This window comes from Bos grunniens, chromosome 2 (genome assembly GCF_055505025.1).
Source record: "Bos grunniens cultivar Pamir isolate PY7600 chromosome 2, Bosgru_T2T1.0, whole genome shotgun sequence".
Lineage (NCBI taxonomy): Eukaryota > Metazoa > Chordata > Mammalia > Artiodactyla > Bovidae > Bos > Bos grunniens.
This window is the reverse complement of record NC_141166.1, coordinates 21,290,398-21,306,969: the sequence shown is the minus strand read 5'-3', so window position 1 is coordinate 21,306,969 and position 16,572 is coordinate 21,290,398. Positions and strand designations below refer to the sequence as shown.

Below are 16,572 nucleotides of genomic sequence, written 5' to 3'. Positions count from 1 at the left end.
TCATACCCTGGTCTTAAAAACTACCCCTACCATTAGATGTTTTAAATTGGACAAGTCATTTTTGTTGTTTTATTAAAATTGATTGGTTTTTAAAATAAAATATCCCTTTAAAAACTGGTCAGAATTTTTTAAGTTTCAAAGCCATTGGTGATTTAAATTATATAAATTACTGTTTCTTCCTCATTAAATTTTCAACTTTCATACGCTCATTTATCATGAACCTGATTTGATGTCAGGCATCACGTTAATTTCTCTGGGAACGAATAAAGAATCAGGAGGTGATAATGTCCCTTACAGCTTGCAAACCTAGATAAAAAGCAAGACATTTAAATTTACATGGAAAATAGCATGCAATACAATTATGCCATTTGTATTAAACCATATGAAGTTTTAACTTGGGCTTGACTAAAGAATATAGGGACACAGAAGGGACTTTGATGGGGATTGAGTCTCTCTTTTTTTGCATTAGGTGCAAAGGAGAACTGTAACTGTTTTCATTTCTTGGAGAATCTTGAAATGCTTCCGAAAGTAGTTATAATTATTCTGAAGCATAATATAGGAAGATAGAAAGTTTGAAAGAATATATGTCTCCTTCAGGGAAGGCTTATCTGAAAGATTCAACCATTTTTAATAATGAAATTTTTTGCGAAAATTGTATGTTTTCCTGCAGGTCCATGGCTAGCAGTGATCGCCAATCCATGGAATTCCTTTTTCTAGACTATGTTAAAATATGTTACACAAAGGTGAAAAGACTACCTAATTTATGGTGAAGGTAGCTTCTTGATATTTAGAACCCTCTCAGAATGATTAAACATAAACCTAAGGGCTTTTGTTATTTTCTATTTGTAATACTTTTTAGGGCACCAAAAGTTTCTAATTAACTTTCCTGTTATATAAAGATATTGCTTTTTATTTAGGTCCATGATTACTTTGAAATTTCCCATAATGAAATAAAAATAGGACTATTTTACTATAGCATCACTTTTTTCCCTCGCACAGTATATATTACTGATAGCTAAGTTCAGTTAACAAGAAAGGAAACTGCTCTGCTCTGTAATATATAAAAACCAGCCTTGTGAAGCATGAGTTAGAGTAAATGACTAGTTCATAGATATTTTTGCAGTTACCAGTGATGAAAGTTCCTCAGAAAAGATGAACAAAGTTAGCTGATATTTGAATTATTTGTTTCTTTAAGTCCCTTGAAAGGCATTTTCTACCCCAGTTCCCAGGCCACGAACCAGTACTTGTCCGTGGCCTGTTAGGAACCAGGCCACACAGCAGTAAGTGAGCAAGCCTGCAAACCTTCTTCTGTATTTACAGCCACTCCCCGTCAGTCACATTACAGCCTGAGCTCCACCTGCTGTCAGATCAGTGATGACGTTAGATTCTCATGGGAGCACAAACACTAACTCTAGCGTCAGGCAGAATGTCCTGAGATTGCCACAAACAGAAATAAAGTGCACAGTAAATGTGATGTGCTTGCATCATCCTGAAACATCCCGCCTCTGCCCCTCTGTCTGTGGAAAAAGTGTTCCATGAAGCCAATCTTTGGTGCCAAAAAGGTTGGGGTCTGCTATTCTAGATGTTTAATAAAACAGAATCTCATGTTTTACTTTTTGGTTGTAAAAATAGCATGAATATTTAACTATACAGTTTTTTGCAATAGAATGCTTACCTTCCTTAACCATACTTTTTGTTTTGGTAGTTACGTATGTTACCATGGTAAGATACTTAACCGTCTTTTTGTTGATAGTGTGACCTTGCCCTTTCTTCTGCTGCTGTTATTAATTTTATTATTTATAATTGTATTCATCTTTAAGAATCTACGTTTGATAAACTTTCAAATTTTTATATAATGAGCAAATTATGTATTTAATGCTGGTAATACGGTAAGGAAGAAACTATTAACATGGGTCAGCAGTATTTTACCTCTACCAAAGTAATTATTGGACTCTTCCTGTCTTTACCTACTTCAGCCTTTTCTCTGTGATGTGATCTGATTATGTGTCATTGTGCATGAACGTTTGCCTGCCTCCACCTTATTTTATTCCTTGGATTTAGGAATAGAAGTCCATAGGAGTATAAGAGCAGGAGCGCTGGCCTTGTTCTCTCCCTTACTTTCAAAGAGATAATAGGGCTTATTATTGACATGAAAATGATCAGCAGATTCGTATTTAGCTTTTTTCTTTGTGTTATAAAAGCTGAATATGTAAAAGAAGCATAATTATTATTTAAGGTGGCACAGATCAGATTCTGCCCCAAGAAATAAAATTTCAAGGTTCCAGGCACCGATTTCTACACCGGAGTACACGTAAGATTTTATCTGTCTGCTCTGCTTTTCACAATTAGGAGTTGTTTTAATTTTGCAGGCTTATGTGACACTAATACTTCACCAGGTAATTGGCATGTACTGCCCTAATTCTCTTACTGTTTGGCTTTTAAGTACCTCTGTTTGAGGATTTCTCAAGCTGTTATCAAACACTTTATTAAAAAAAAAAAAAAGCTAGATCAACTAAGGAAGTTATGTATGATTTGCAGTATAATGGTGAAAGTAGAATGGAATAATTCATACCAAAAATCCTTTCTAGTTCCTTTATTTTGCTTTGGTTGGCATATGAGTTCTCTGTGGATTCAGTTCAACCAGATTCAGTGGTTTCAATCTTTAAAAAATTTTAACACACTATCTTTTCTTGTTTATTTTCACTCAGAAGGCGAAAAGGAGTCTTAAGTATAACGAGTCATTTAAGTTTTTTTTTTTAATTCCATATATTAAAATTAAGCTTTGGAATAATATTTTGAGATCATTAAACCCACTCTTTCTGTGTGTGTGATACAGCACGGGATGGGAATGAGTGGCCTCTTAAGGGGAGGGGGCACTTTGGCATGTGGTATGAGATTCAATAGCCAGTTTAGTTCTCAAGGACCAGAAACCGTTCTGACAACCAGTGATTTCTCTATTAATTCTGATTCTCTTATTATACTTCTAAGAACTAGTAAATTACCTTAGTGGCAAGAAATTAAACCTTTATCTGTATTTAAAATTTCAAGAGAAATGGTGCAAAATTTGTGATTCAGTGAAAATTTTTTCTTCCCTTTCTGACTGTTTTACCTTTACTGTATTTTTGGAATATAGTAAACTGGAGCCTCACCAAAGAGATTATCCTCGCAGTTTGAGAAACACTATTCCTATGAAAACCCGTGGAAAAAAGAGGTGTTTTGCTTTGGACTTACATTATAATAAAAGTTATGCCAAGTCACTTTTCATTTAAATTTGAGTTCTAACATTGGCTTGTGTTGTTTATTCAACACTCGCATAGTAAGAAGTTCATATAGGCATGAGAGAGAGCTATTACTAATGAAATAATATGACAAACATAAGTACATTCTTCAAAATTTCCTTACTTTTATAAAAGAAAAAGGTAAAGCTGAGATTTTGCCATTTTGTAACATTTCTAGGATGAATTTGTCATCAACATGCATTTTTATTAAATCACTAATACTATAACATTTGCTTGAATAATCTCAGTGCCTTTGCAATATGTTTACTTATTTTTCACAGGAATTCATGTGTCAAAAAAAAAAAAACCAAAGTCACTCCACTTTGGGTGGGTGGGCAGAGATGAAACTCAGCTCTGAAAGCACTGTTTCCTGTCATGGTTAATACCCCCAGTGCCGGGCATCCCAGGTAGCATCAGGCCTATCACTAACACGGGGCTTATTCTTTTTTTGTTCTTAGATTTGTTTATTTTTAAAGAGACTCGCAAGACTGCTTAAAGCTTTGAAAAGAAAGAATTACTAGACTCTTTCTTCTAATTCGTGTAGCTATGGTCGTCTTATGATTTAATCATTCAGTTCATCTGTAGATAGAAATAGATTAACCATTAAGGGCATTTAATCTGTACATATACTGCCCAAACTGGTCATCAGTGTATGAAATACTTCCTACTCTGATTTTGCTGTTTATGAAACGTTGTTTATGAAAAGTTAAGTTTCTTAACTAATCTTTGAAACTTTTGAGAAAAAGTTTTCTTTTGGAAACAACCTGAAATCCAAATATGTTTTTGATGTTAACCTTTGATGAAATATCTTTACTAGCATTAATGAGGAGAAGGCAATGGCACCCCACTCCAGTACTCTTGCCTGGAAAATCCCATGGACAGAGGAGCCTGGTGGGCTGCAGTCCATGGTGTCACTAAGAGTCAGACATGACTGAGCGACTTCACTTTCACTTTTCACTTTCATGCATTGGGGAAGGAAATGGCGATCCACTCCGGTGTTCTTGCCTGGAGAATCCCAGGGATGGCGGAGCCTGGTGGGCTGCCGTCTGTGGGTTCACAGAGTCGGACACGACTGAAGCGACTTAGCAGCAGCAGCAGCAGCATTAATTAAGACTTAATTTTAATTTTATCTTTCTACATTAGTATGTTTCTTATTAAGTTACCATTGAGGACTGTGTATGGTTTTTTCCCACTTAGTACCATATTCTAATTTTATGATCGTAGAATCTTAAAATTGAAGGTGATCTTACAGACTTTTTAAAACTCAGTCTTCTGTGCATTCCAGCTGAAGAATGCTTTGCAGTTAATCTGAAAATAATTTATGCTTGATGACCTGATTTCTCATGTATGGACAGGAAACACTTGTACTTTTAGAATTTAAATAAACAATTCCTATTGCTTATTTCTGACAAAGTGAGTTTACTGCAAGGAAGCCTTCTTTCCTTTTGAATTCTGATGGGCAAAAATCCATCAAAGTTTTTTCATGGATTTGGATTCAGTTTGTTGGCATTTTTGCTCTAATATTATAATTCTAAGTAGAGATCATTATAGACTTTATATAACCCACTCCAGTACTCTTGTCTGGAGAATCCCAGGGACAGAGGAGCCTAGTGGGCTGCCATCTATGGTGTCGCACAGAGTCGGACACGATTGAAGCGACGTAGCAGCAGCAGCATAGACTTTATATAGGTAGCTCATTTATATACTATTTCAAATTGGTATATGCAGTGTTCAGTTTAAGCCCCAGAATATGAAGACAAAAGCTTCAATTATGTCAGTAGATATTGTCTTGAATAGTCTTTTAAAACTTGGTTAAGTCAGTTTAGCTAGGTATGATGGTGTTGCTGTTAAGAACAGTGTCAGATGGGTGCCTGTTTATGTTGATGAAGAACTGGCCATTTTATTCCTGCCTCTGGTCACACTTTTCTAACATGAATTGAGTCTGTTTTCTTAGAAGGAGCAAAAACGTCAGGTATTCTCTATGCTGCCTGAAGAGAATGTTGAGTACAAGCCTAGTACCTAGACTTTGAGTCCCAGATATACTGTTTCTTTTACTCTTTTTGGATAGCCAGTTGGGGTTCTGCTGAGTACCATGGATCAGTTGATATTTATTGTTGTTGATAAGCTATATGTATTCCAGAAGATTCCTAGTCTGTGGACAGATGTTTCAGGTGACCATCCATGAGTCTGCATCTGAAAACTTAATTATCTTGACACCATGAGGCCTCATTCATATGGTGAATCAGCCCTGACAGATTTTCTCAGTATGCCAATATTTGGCTTAAATCTCTCTTTAAGTAGTCTTTAGAAAACATGGTTTTCATGTATTTTGTACTTTTTGCTTTGGATCATCAAGACATTGAAAGTTATTCACAAAATTGTGGAGAAGATTTTGTTTTTAATTTTCTGGGACTCTGGGAATGATAGTTACCCTTTAAAAAATTATCCTACTCATATTCTTGGTTCCCAAAAATATTAAGTAAGAAAAGCTTACATGGATCAAAGTACAATCTTTTATCTTTCAATTGTTCACTATCTTCTCTACCTTCACTCTTTTGTATATATATGCAAGGATGAGGCTTAGTCTAAGGTGTTCTTGCCCTGACACTGAGAAAAATTATTGAGCCCACATCCCATAGTTCTCTTATTGTAACAAAACATCTTATTGTAACAAATTGGATGCCAAGTCCTTAAATCAGTTAAATACCTCATATTGCTGATCATGCTCTAAAATTAGTTCTCTGAAAATAAGAATCCAGATTAGAACTGTAAAATCTCTTCATTGAAACGTGCTTAGCTTTTAGGAGAAACTGTAAGTGGAACCAAAGACATTGTAAGTCTCAACTCACACATAAAAGAATGACCAAGATTATTGTCACTGAGAAACCAAAAATGATCATTTAACCTACATCTGGATAATTTAATAAGTATCCTTGCCTTTTCAGTGTATTCACAGAATTGTTCATTTAGCCAGGGAACGTATGCTTTAATTGAGTAATCAAAATGCTTTTTGTTAGCTTTCTGAAACTTTGGTTCATCTTTAAATTTACTCGTTATAAACTAATTGCTTCATTGTCTTTGTGAAGTATTTGAAATTGGCGTTTTCACGGAATCCCTTTCGTTTTATGCATGTAAACTTTGCCTGACGCCTGTATCCTGAAATTCCCTATCTTACTCTTCTGATCATCTGTAAGCTGCAGTGCCATGTGGTTTGTTAGAGGCTCGGGTTTACACTAAGAACGCTGTTTCTCCAGAGCTGGAGGTTGCAGATGCTCTGCCGTAGTTCTCCTCCCTCTTAAAGTTGTCCTTTCACATTCAGTCTGTTTAATTTGATGCTTAAAGCTACACAGTTACAGATGCTTCATGGTAGCTGGGTTTTAAAAAAACCACAGAAACAATTTAACATGTTTATTAACTTATTTGGCCTGACTCTTTTGGGGGAAAATGAAGGGTGGGGGAAATGGGCAAGAAAACTAAGCTAATTTTTAAAATATGGGTGTTTTGGGAAAATGTTGAGCTGGGGTTTTACAAAAATCTGACTTGAGTGTTTTTCTCTTCGTTTGCTGTGCTTGTGTGAACAGCGTGACACCGTCGCCACCGCAGGTTCGGGTTTGCCCTCCCCGTATGTTACCTGAAGACGGAGCTAATCTTTCCTCTGCTCGTGGCATTTTGTCGCTCATCCAGTCTTCCACTCGTAGGGCTTACCAGCAGATCTTGGATGTGCTGGATGAAAATCGCAGGTGATTGGCCATCACTGACTCCTGTCAACTTTTCTGCATTATTTTTTGGCTCCTTATTAGTGGACTGTGGTGTCTTCCTTTTGTGTTTGCACCTTTGTCTCCTTCTCAGATGCAATGATTTAAAGAGCTTGCTTTGCTTTCTTTTAATTTGAAATTATTGTCCAAAATTCACATTTCAGAAGATTCTGTTAGCTTCTCTTCAGTCGAGGTATGGCGGGAGGGGTGGGATACAGTTAATAACTATTTATACACGGGAAATACAGATTTTTTTTTCCCCCAAGACCTTGCTGAGCTGTTCTAAGTACTTGATTCCATTTTGGGTATGCTGAGGGGTACTTTGGATCCAGTGTGGGATGTTGGGCTGAATTGTACTCATTTTTGTTAGTAAGTCTTGAATCATTTATGATACTAATGTGGTTGGATTAGTAAGCAGATCTGAGAAGATGAAGTCAGTGTAGCTGCCAGGGCTTTTTTTTTTTTTTTCCTTTCCTCTTCACTAGAGATTTCTAAGCCTGTGCTAAAAATCCCAGGTGCTGTTGTCTTTTTATTAATAATACTGATTGTTCTCAGTATGGATGGCGTGTCTCACTTTTGAATGTCTCCAGGTAAAATCACTAGTAGTATACCTAGAATTGTTCATTCAAATGAATTTTTTGCCATTATTTCAAATACCTTTTTCTCCTTGCTTCATTAGTAGATAGTGTTTTAAAAAGATGAAATTTGAGAGCTTTTTGGCAGAATGTGAGGAAAGTACAGTCAATTTCACTTCAACTCTAAACATTTTATGTAGTAATAACTCTGTTGAGTCAGTGCTTGAATTTGCATAATCATTTTATTAGGCTGTTAACTTTGCTTTTTGAAGAATTCCCAATAAATTAAGCAGGCCTTTCCAGTAAACCTTTCTTACCTTTGGAACTGACATGTCTCGTGACTTGCTCTGAACCAACCTTTGCTTATTACCTGCTCTTGAGCCTCACACAAGCCCCAGGTGTTTCACCATCCTTGATGAACACCCATTGTTCCGCTGGACTAGACTTCCTGACCCTTGCCAGAGTTCCCATACGTGTGGGCCCAGGGACTTAAAGCCATACTAGAAAGAGCGTAACAGAGAAAGCTCATGGCAGGGGCAAAATTGCATCTATGTGTACATGTTTTCACGTATAGGTGTGGGTGTATATATATACATATTATGAATATATGTGTATATATATATCCCTTCCTAAGGGTTTAGAGTCCCTCTTACATTCTTTAAAGCTTCAAGGACTATATTAGATTATAAGAAGCATCATGGTTTAGAACAAAAAGCTTGGATTAAAGGGATCGGATTTATTCTTGGTCCACCACACTGAGTAATTAGCCACATGCTGATCTTGGACAAATTGCCTAGCTTCTCTGGGCCTTGTTTTCTTCATCTGTTAAAACTAATATTACCTAGTTTTCTGGATTCTTGTGAGGACTCTTCTTTCCTCCCCTGTCTTTATTTTAAGATATAAAGATGGCCTCAAATTTTTTGTTTAGTGTCATGAGAGATACTTAAAAAGATATTGAATATAAAGTACCTGGCACTTGACTAGTATTTCCAAATGCCTGTTTTCTTCTCCCTCCCTAACATAGATTTATTCTTTACCAGGTATTCTCTTTAACTTTTTAATTGTAATAGGTCCTTAGAAGAGGCTAGATTATTAGGTCAGATTCTATTATATCAAATGCTATTACAGTGAAAATATATGAATGGGAAAGATGTTTTATAAATCCTATATAGATGACAAAGATCCGTCCCCCTGCATACACACAGCTCAGTGCAGTATATGGAAAAATAGTTGGATTTTTTTTTAATCCATAATGGAACAGTTTTGCCTTAAATTCAAAAGCATAAAATAAGAAATTTTATTAATTGTAAAATTTGCTTTATATTCTTTTATTTATGAAAAATTATCTTGAGCTTTAAGTGATTTTTTTTTTAATTGAAATAAATTGATAATTTTAAAATTCCCTTTTCTGGGAAGGAAGTATTTTTCTTATTCACTTAAGTGAGATTTTTAAAAAATTCATAAAGTAGTTGTGGTAATAATTCTTTGCTCCTGTATGTATACCTTAGAACCTGGAAGAGTGGATTATCATTAGTATTATTGGTTGCTTTCAACTTGAAAGGTTTTTTTTTCCCCCAGTGTATTTACTAATCTAAGTGTTATGCAAGATTTAATCAGAGTTGTAGATGTCGAATTAGTTTTTATTTCTACTAGGAGAACTGTCTAGCTTGACTTATCAGATACAAGAAATAGGAATGTGAAATTTGGATAATGTTCTACTTGCATGACTATTAAATAATATTGCATATAAAGTTGGAAGTGCTTTTATGTTTCTTGCTCTGTACATCTTTTTTTTCTTTCCTATTTTTTATTCCTGGCTGTTATGCTAATGCAGTGTCTTATCTTTGGTCTTAAGCCATAGCATTAGATACATTTAATAAAGTTAGAACTGTTTGACAGAAAGAATGAAAAAAAACCTTTCTGCCTGTTTTATTATCATAAAATAATGAATTTTTGCAGTTGCTTGGCATAAGAACTATTTTTAGTTTATACTCTGAGGGTCACTGTTAAAAGGTTTGTGTATTTTGTTTTTGTTTTCTCGTCTTGAGAACTTATATGACCCAAAACCAAGTTCAACGTGAAAACAAAGTTAAATTCTAGGTATACATTAGAAAAGTTTACTTACATAGGTCAGTGCTGTGCATTTGGAAAACTGAGGTAGAAGAAAAAAAATTTACCAAAACATCTGAAATAGCAAGTACCAGGTGTGTTCTTTGGATTTAAAAATGCTGTTTAGTCCTTGCTAGTTAGGAAATGCTCACATCTCCTGACACCTTCTAGAGCTCTGTATCTCACTCTCCAATACAAAATACTAATGTTTAAAAAAAGGAACTTAGTACCTCTGAAAGAACACTATTTAAGTACTCAGATTAGTCATGCTAAGCATGCTTAAGTTTTATACTTGAGGGACTTCCCTGACAGTCCAGTAATTAAGACTGCACTCTTCACTTACAGCTGCTGGGAACATAGGTTCGAGCCCTGGTCAAGGAACTAATATCCCACATATTGCTCAAGCACAGTCCAAAAAAAGAAGGGGCTTGATTATTTCTGGCTTTGATTCAATAGAAAAAGAAGCCAATCTGTAAATAATTTATATTTTTTGCAAGTATTCATGTAAATGCATTACTTGGAAAACCTAGAAATGCAGAGTTGCAGTTGAGACAGTATCTGTTATTTATAATTTATCTTTTTAAAAAAATACATGTAATTGCTGGTACATCTACCTTGCTTACTTACTGTAGCAGTTTCCATGGTTTTTTTTTTTTTTTTTTTTTTTTTTTAAGCAAAAAAACATTCTACTAAGACCATTTATTTACTTAAAAATGTTGATATACAAGTTAATCCTGGAAGAGTCTTGAATCTCATTCCCTTTTACCACTTTAATTACAAAACATATTTTCAAACCTAAAAAGATTTTTTAATATATTAAATCTTATTTTCAAACTTAAAATGATTCTTTAATGTATTAAGTCATATTTACAGTAGAAAGTGGTACTTGAATAAAGTTTCTAACTTTGCCAAACACCTGTCTAATTTACTTTTATATTATATGTGTCAATTGCCAGTGTGAGAAGACAAAATGAAATACGTTGTAAAAGGTAAAGACTGTATTATTTTCTGGCTCTGCATTATAAAAGGGAAATCTCTGCAGTGGAATATGTTGGATGTGGCAGATCCTTTTGAGCATATGCTTGAATTTTTTAAAAAAGCTTTAGGTAGCACACAGCAGTGGCTTCACTTTTAACCTTTCTCACATTACTGTGATACAGGATCGGAAAGTAATTTTTCCTGATGTCACAGAACAAATGAATTAGTAGGATGGGGTGAGTTAAAAAGCCTGCCTCAAGCATTATGATTTCTTACCGTTCTTTAGCCAACAAAGAAAAGTCTAATATCTGACTCAAAAGTCCCTTCCCCTCTAGGTTCTATAAATTTCTTTAAGCACCAGTAGTGCCTTTAGGAAACATACAACCTAAGCATTAAGATTTTCTCTTATAAACTGATTTGACATAAAATAGTGGTCTATATTGTAACAAAAATTCTATAGCTGTGCCAACTTACAGAAAAAAAAGTAGTAGCATTTGGTGTTAAATGTTTCCTCTAAGAATTGTGTTGATACTTAAATTCAGGTAAAACCTGATCAGCCTGTAGAGAATGAGACATTCAAAATAAAATAATAATTCTTCAAATCCTTAATGTGGCTTTTGCACCCCAACCTCCTTTCTCTGGTTATAAGTATTGCTGATTACTTTTGGGGGAGTTGACCAGTGACCACATAGAGCCTTTGTTTCCTGATTTAAAAAGTAAAATTTATTGAAAAGGTTACCTCTTACCGGTAGAGAACTAATTGTCCTCTAGAATCAAAGTGTGTACTCAGTGAAAATCCCCACAGTTTTCCAGTGCGCCTTAGTCTTCATCTCCAGCAGCCCTGTATGTCACTCCTGGTTGCCTCTCGGGATCAGACGCACACATTCAGTTGCACTTCCTATGATGTGCTGTATTATGCCTCAGGACCTGTCCCCAACCTCCTCAGCTCCAGAACTGAGCTCCAGTTCTGCTCTTGGGAGCTGAGCGTTTGCGTGAGACCTGGCTGTATTAAGATACGAGGCACTAAGCAAAATTAATGAGGTGGAGGCAAGGAATTGTGGGAAGTGGGAGTCACTTCAGATTTTTAGCTTTCGAGATAGCTATTGATACCAGATGAGTAGCCATTACCATGCAGGTGCTACTAACCAGTTCTGGACATGCTTCTAAAGTTGCTGATGTTTTTTTTTTTTTCCAACTCAAAGAGAGGAGTTACACGTTTGGAACAGAATTAGTAGGATGTCAAGTATGAGCACCAAAAAATTATTTTATGTGTTGGTGCTATTTTGTTACGAAAATAAGAGGTTCCCTTTGTTTTCTAACTCATTGTAAAATGCTCAATTCATGAAAGTCATAACATGGAGGATAGCGAGACGAAGATACGTAAAGTATTTGAAATATATTATATTGTATTGAAACATACAATATAATCCTATTTGACATTTATTTGTCTTATTTTTGCTTTTATTTTATTACTCTCTGTTTCCTGATTCTGTCTTGTGCCTTCTCCTGCAAAAACCTGCCTTAGACCTGTGTTGCGTGGTGGGTCTGCTGCCGCCACTTCTAATCCTCATCATGACAACGTCAGGTAAACTCTGAGACTTTGTAATTACCAGGGTGAACAGTTGGTTGAATGTGTTTTATTTTGCCGGATGTAATGCATGCAGTAGCCATGTCTTTAGATTATAGCTTTAACTTCTAGAGTTTTCTCTAGGTGGACCCCCTGCTTTTCTCTAAAAACAGTCTAAACATTTGTGACATTTGGCCAAGAGAGTATAAAGAAAAAGTTATAATACATTACCATGTGAACATCTAAGACAGTGTATTTAAGCACAGTTTTAATGGACGATCATACTAGTACACAGAAAAAAAGAATCTTAAACCTTGCTTTATGTGCATTATGTTAATTGTTGCCTGAGGTTCTGTCCAGCATTTCCTTTTTAGTTGTTAATTGTCTATAGTGTCACTTCGTCACTTTCACTGTGTAGATAAACTTGTCTATAAAGCATCATTTTAAATTGGGGAAATTAGGATTGACAGCCTGAGAAGTTAAATGTTTAGAAAGAGAATTTAGTTTTTAAGCATTTTTGTCATCTGTTGATGAAGCTTTTCTCTCTTATTTTGTCGCTTTCCCTTTGAGTTATGCTTAGCCTAAAGTAGGTATTTCTTCCTGTCGTGCACAAGGACAGATAGAATGGCACATACTAATACTTAAGGTTCTCAAGTACCCAAAATCTCATTTCCCAAGTTGTACGGTTAGAAAAAAAATGGTTGGTACAATAATGATACCATTACTTTAATTTTTTCAGAGCCAATTTCATTTTAAGCAACATCTGCAGCAGTTGATTTCAAACTGGCAGCATTATTTCAATGATGAGAGGAAGCAAGTTGGCACCATTCATCTTCAGGCAGAAGAGGGAAACATGGGTTTCTCATTAATACTAAATTCTGATTGGAAAATTGAAAAATATGTCCTTAGGAGTCCCATTCCACTCAACTGACTAGTTTATTTTTACATTATTAACAGGTTTTTCCTTGTATATTTCTCATAAATTTGTGATCCTTTTATTTTTCTGTTATTTTCAGCCAGTGATCTGACTTAGAATTTCTTACAGATATTTTAGGTCTGATAAATACATGTTTTGGTTAAAACACACATGTTTTAAGTTGAATTATACAGGTAGAGTCTTTTTCATATCCTTAGATTTCTTAGCAAATGAAGATTTCCTTTACAGATATTTAAAATTATAGTTAGTTCAGAATGTAAGTTGTGGGGAGTTCCTTTCAGTTACAGTTCATTTCTCTGCATTCAGTCTGGGTCTGTTTACCTTTGAAGCAGTTGCTTCTGTTGTTTGATTTTTCCCCCCAATTATTTATTCTCATATATGACCTCACAGAAATAGAAAACTTTTATTTTGAGGATAAAGTGTAGAGAAGAGGAATCTTCAACCTTTATTTTTTTCCACTAACCGTTTAATAATTCTGCTTAATGTTAAGAGGAATTCAGATGTTTGTAAACCCATAGTTCTAGCACCTACTGACTTAGTAGCTTACTTCTCTACCCAATGCAGTTATCCTCAGTATTCCAGTATATTTGCTCTATTCTCATGACGCAAAGGGCAGATCACCTACTGACTTGGTAGCTTACTTCTCTACCTGATGCAGTTACTGTCAATATTCCAGTGTATTTGCTCTATTCCCCCATAAAAGAAAGGGCAGATTAGGAGAAAGCAAGTTAACTTAGCCATAAAAGGAGTATTTAGAGATCATTCTAGGTTATCTGAAGTCAGTACACACCAAGTGTCATTGAAACCGCAACCAATATAATTCTAACTGGTGTTCAGAATGATGGCACTGCAGGATTATAAAATTAAAAATTGTTTCACATTATTTATTAAAGTATTTTTGAATTATTTTCAGTAGCATTTATAACAAAAGGATTTTCTAAATAGACTTGTCTTTAACATGTCTGAATGAAAAATATAATTCTCTTCATACTCCTTTGTACCCCTTTGTATGGTAATGTGCTTTTTGTTATGGGGACTTGCTTAAAGTATTAAAAACATGATGTATGTGCCAACTCTAGATTACATAGGAGTAACTTTTAAATCTGATTTATTTATAATCTGCTCATTCAGAAAAGTTAATGAGCCATTTTATTGAAATAGCCATACAGAATTAAATAGACTGTACATGTGTGAAGTGAATTATCAGGTATGTAAATTGTATCTTAAAATATATTTTAAAAGTGGAAGTCGAGGCAAAGAGGAATAATAGCATTTGTATGTTTCTCAGTAGTTGATTGTCACTTATTTAAAAATCATTGCCCCTTTAGAAGTAACTGCATTTGAACAAGAAGAACTTTTTAATGTTTTCTCGAGAGTTTGTCTTAGCGGCCTTCCAGCATTATTTTATACACAGCTCCTTAATTACGGTACTGAAATTCTGGATCTGAATGTAGTGGCAAAGTGTGTTCAGGTTATTTTAGAACTGCTTCTCTGGAGATACAGGAGAGATTAGATAATTGGAAATAAGTGAAGAGTAGAAATGGCAAGAGGGGAAATAGAAGAGAAGAGATGGAGAAATAAAAACTGATCAGTCTTAGGCTTTTAGCTGGAGTGTGTTTACTTTGTGTTCCCTGCCAGTGAGTCTCAGCAGGGACTTCTGAGCAGAGTGACAGCTCTCGGATCTTTTCAACCAGGTATCCTTTTTTAACACTGCCAGTCTCTCTGAGTTGAATTGTCTACTTATTTACGTCCTTAGTCAGGGTTTCTTCTCTTTCTCTGACCTTCAAGACACTTTCCCAGGATTGTAGATAGTTGTTCCCTTAAGCTCTTCTCTTTATTAATACCCGTTCAGATTGATAAATGTTTTAATAATTTGTACTGTTAAATACCAGTCTTTATAACAGTCCTCTGAACATTACATAATATGTGACTTGCAAGGTACTTTTAGTTCTGTTCTAATATTGAATCGTGTTTTATTTCTCAGGTATGGCATTTCAAATATAGATGCAATGATTGAAGGAACTTCAGAAGACATGACAGTTGTAGATGCAGCTTCATTAAGACGACAGGTATTTACTGTACCAAACAGCATGTGACCCTAAATTCCATTCATGTTACATGTAAAGTGGTAGTTCCTAACATTTTATCCATTTTATCAGTTTTCTCTCCATTGTAACCCATGAATTAAAATACTTTCTCTGTCAAACTTTATTAAACTGTAATTGATATTCCCATTTTGATTAAAGATATATTAAATCATGGTTTACAGGTTTTCATCATCATAAAACAGTATTACCAAAATGGATTGATGTAATTCTAGCCAGCAACACGAGGTATTAACATTTTAAGCAAATCTATACAGCTGTATATTGCTCTGAAGCTGGGATAACCCTTCAGAGTTGGAGCAAGGAACCTGGGCCTTTAACGCCATCACAAACCAGTTGTGGGATGCACACTGTCTTCATAAGGGAGCGTGAACTTGGCAAGACAGTTGTTCGGCCCAGGGCTGCTCATAGTAAGGACCAACAGCCAGGAACAGTGCTGTTGACCAGTGACACTCCTGGCAGGTGGAGAATTAGCATTTTAGTCCTGAAGGCCTGGGTGGCAGATCACAGGGCCCACTCCAGTAGGTTAATACATGGGGCCCTCTGAGTAACTTAGAGAAAGCATAAAGCAGTTAAAGCGGGTTAAATAGGAAAAACTTGAAGCTGAGTGACAGAAGCTCTTAAGAGAATTTAATGAATTTAAGCTGTCGTGGGTAACATTTTTTTCCCTATATACAACTTTCTTTTTTGGCGCCGAATAAAACTTCTCATGTTTGTAATAATTCTTTTGAGAAATTAAACTACTTAATAAGAATCTGAATGAATCATGCATTAAAGCTTCTATTCATTTTTTGATGTTGTTTTTCACTCAGATAATCAAACTAAATAGACGTCTACAACTTCTGGAAGAGGAGAACAAAGAACGGGCTAAAAGAGAAATGGTCATGTATTCAATTACTGTAGCATTCTGGCTGCTTAATAGCTGGCTCTGGTTTCGCCGCTAGAGGTAACCTCAGCTCTCAGAAATATTGTCTCAACAGCTGGAAATATAAAGAATTTGCAAACTTCTTTGTTTTCTGTCTTTGCATTGTATGCCGTTTCACAGTCCACGCCCTGAAAATGTATTTCTCCCAGAAAGGAGGGGGAAGGACTTACATTTGCAGAAGTAAAGGTATATTCTGTCACTTGACCATATTTACTTTTAACCAGTTCTGCCATAACACCTACTTAAAATTCACACTTTGCATGTTTTGTAAATAGGATCTAGTTGGTTTTTTTTTTTTTTTTTTTTAAGGAATTTTTTTTTTTTGCCTCTTCAGTCTGCACCA

At 35.3% G+C, this 16,572-nt stretch overlaps 1 protein-coding gene across 33 annotated transcripts in view; it reads left to right on the top strand.

The window, feature by feature from the left end:
* The window catches only part of MFF (mitochondrial fission factor), a 28,280-nt gene extending 11,968 nt beyond the window's left edge, over positions 1-16,312 (top strand). For 4 of the 33 annotated variants that reach the window (XM_086337946.1, XM_086337906.1, XM_086337925.1 and 1 more), the window contains 7 exons: positions 2,237-2,311; positions 3,134-3,211; positions 6,860-7,018; positions 10,674-10,706; positions 12,221-12,280; positions 15,184-15,268; positions 16,117-16,312. In XM_086337946.1, coding sequence (XP_086194072.1) covers positions 2,237-2,311; positions 3,134-3,211; positions 6,860-7,018; positions 10,674-10,706; positions 12,221-12,280; positions 15,184-15,268; positions 16,117-16,248 — 622 coding nt within the window. In that variant the 3' untranslated portion in view covers positions 16,249-16,312. The remainder of the gene's footprint in view (positions 1-2,236; positions 2,312-3,133; positions 3,212-6,859; positions 7,019-10,673; positions 10,707-12,220; positions 12,281-15,183; positions 15,269-16,116) is intronic. The other 29 variants (XM_086338124.1, XM_086338079.1, XM_086338117.1 and 26 more) reach the window with 11 other exon arrangements.
* The last annotated feature ends 260 nt before the right edge of the window (positions 16,313-16,572 follow it).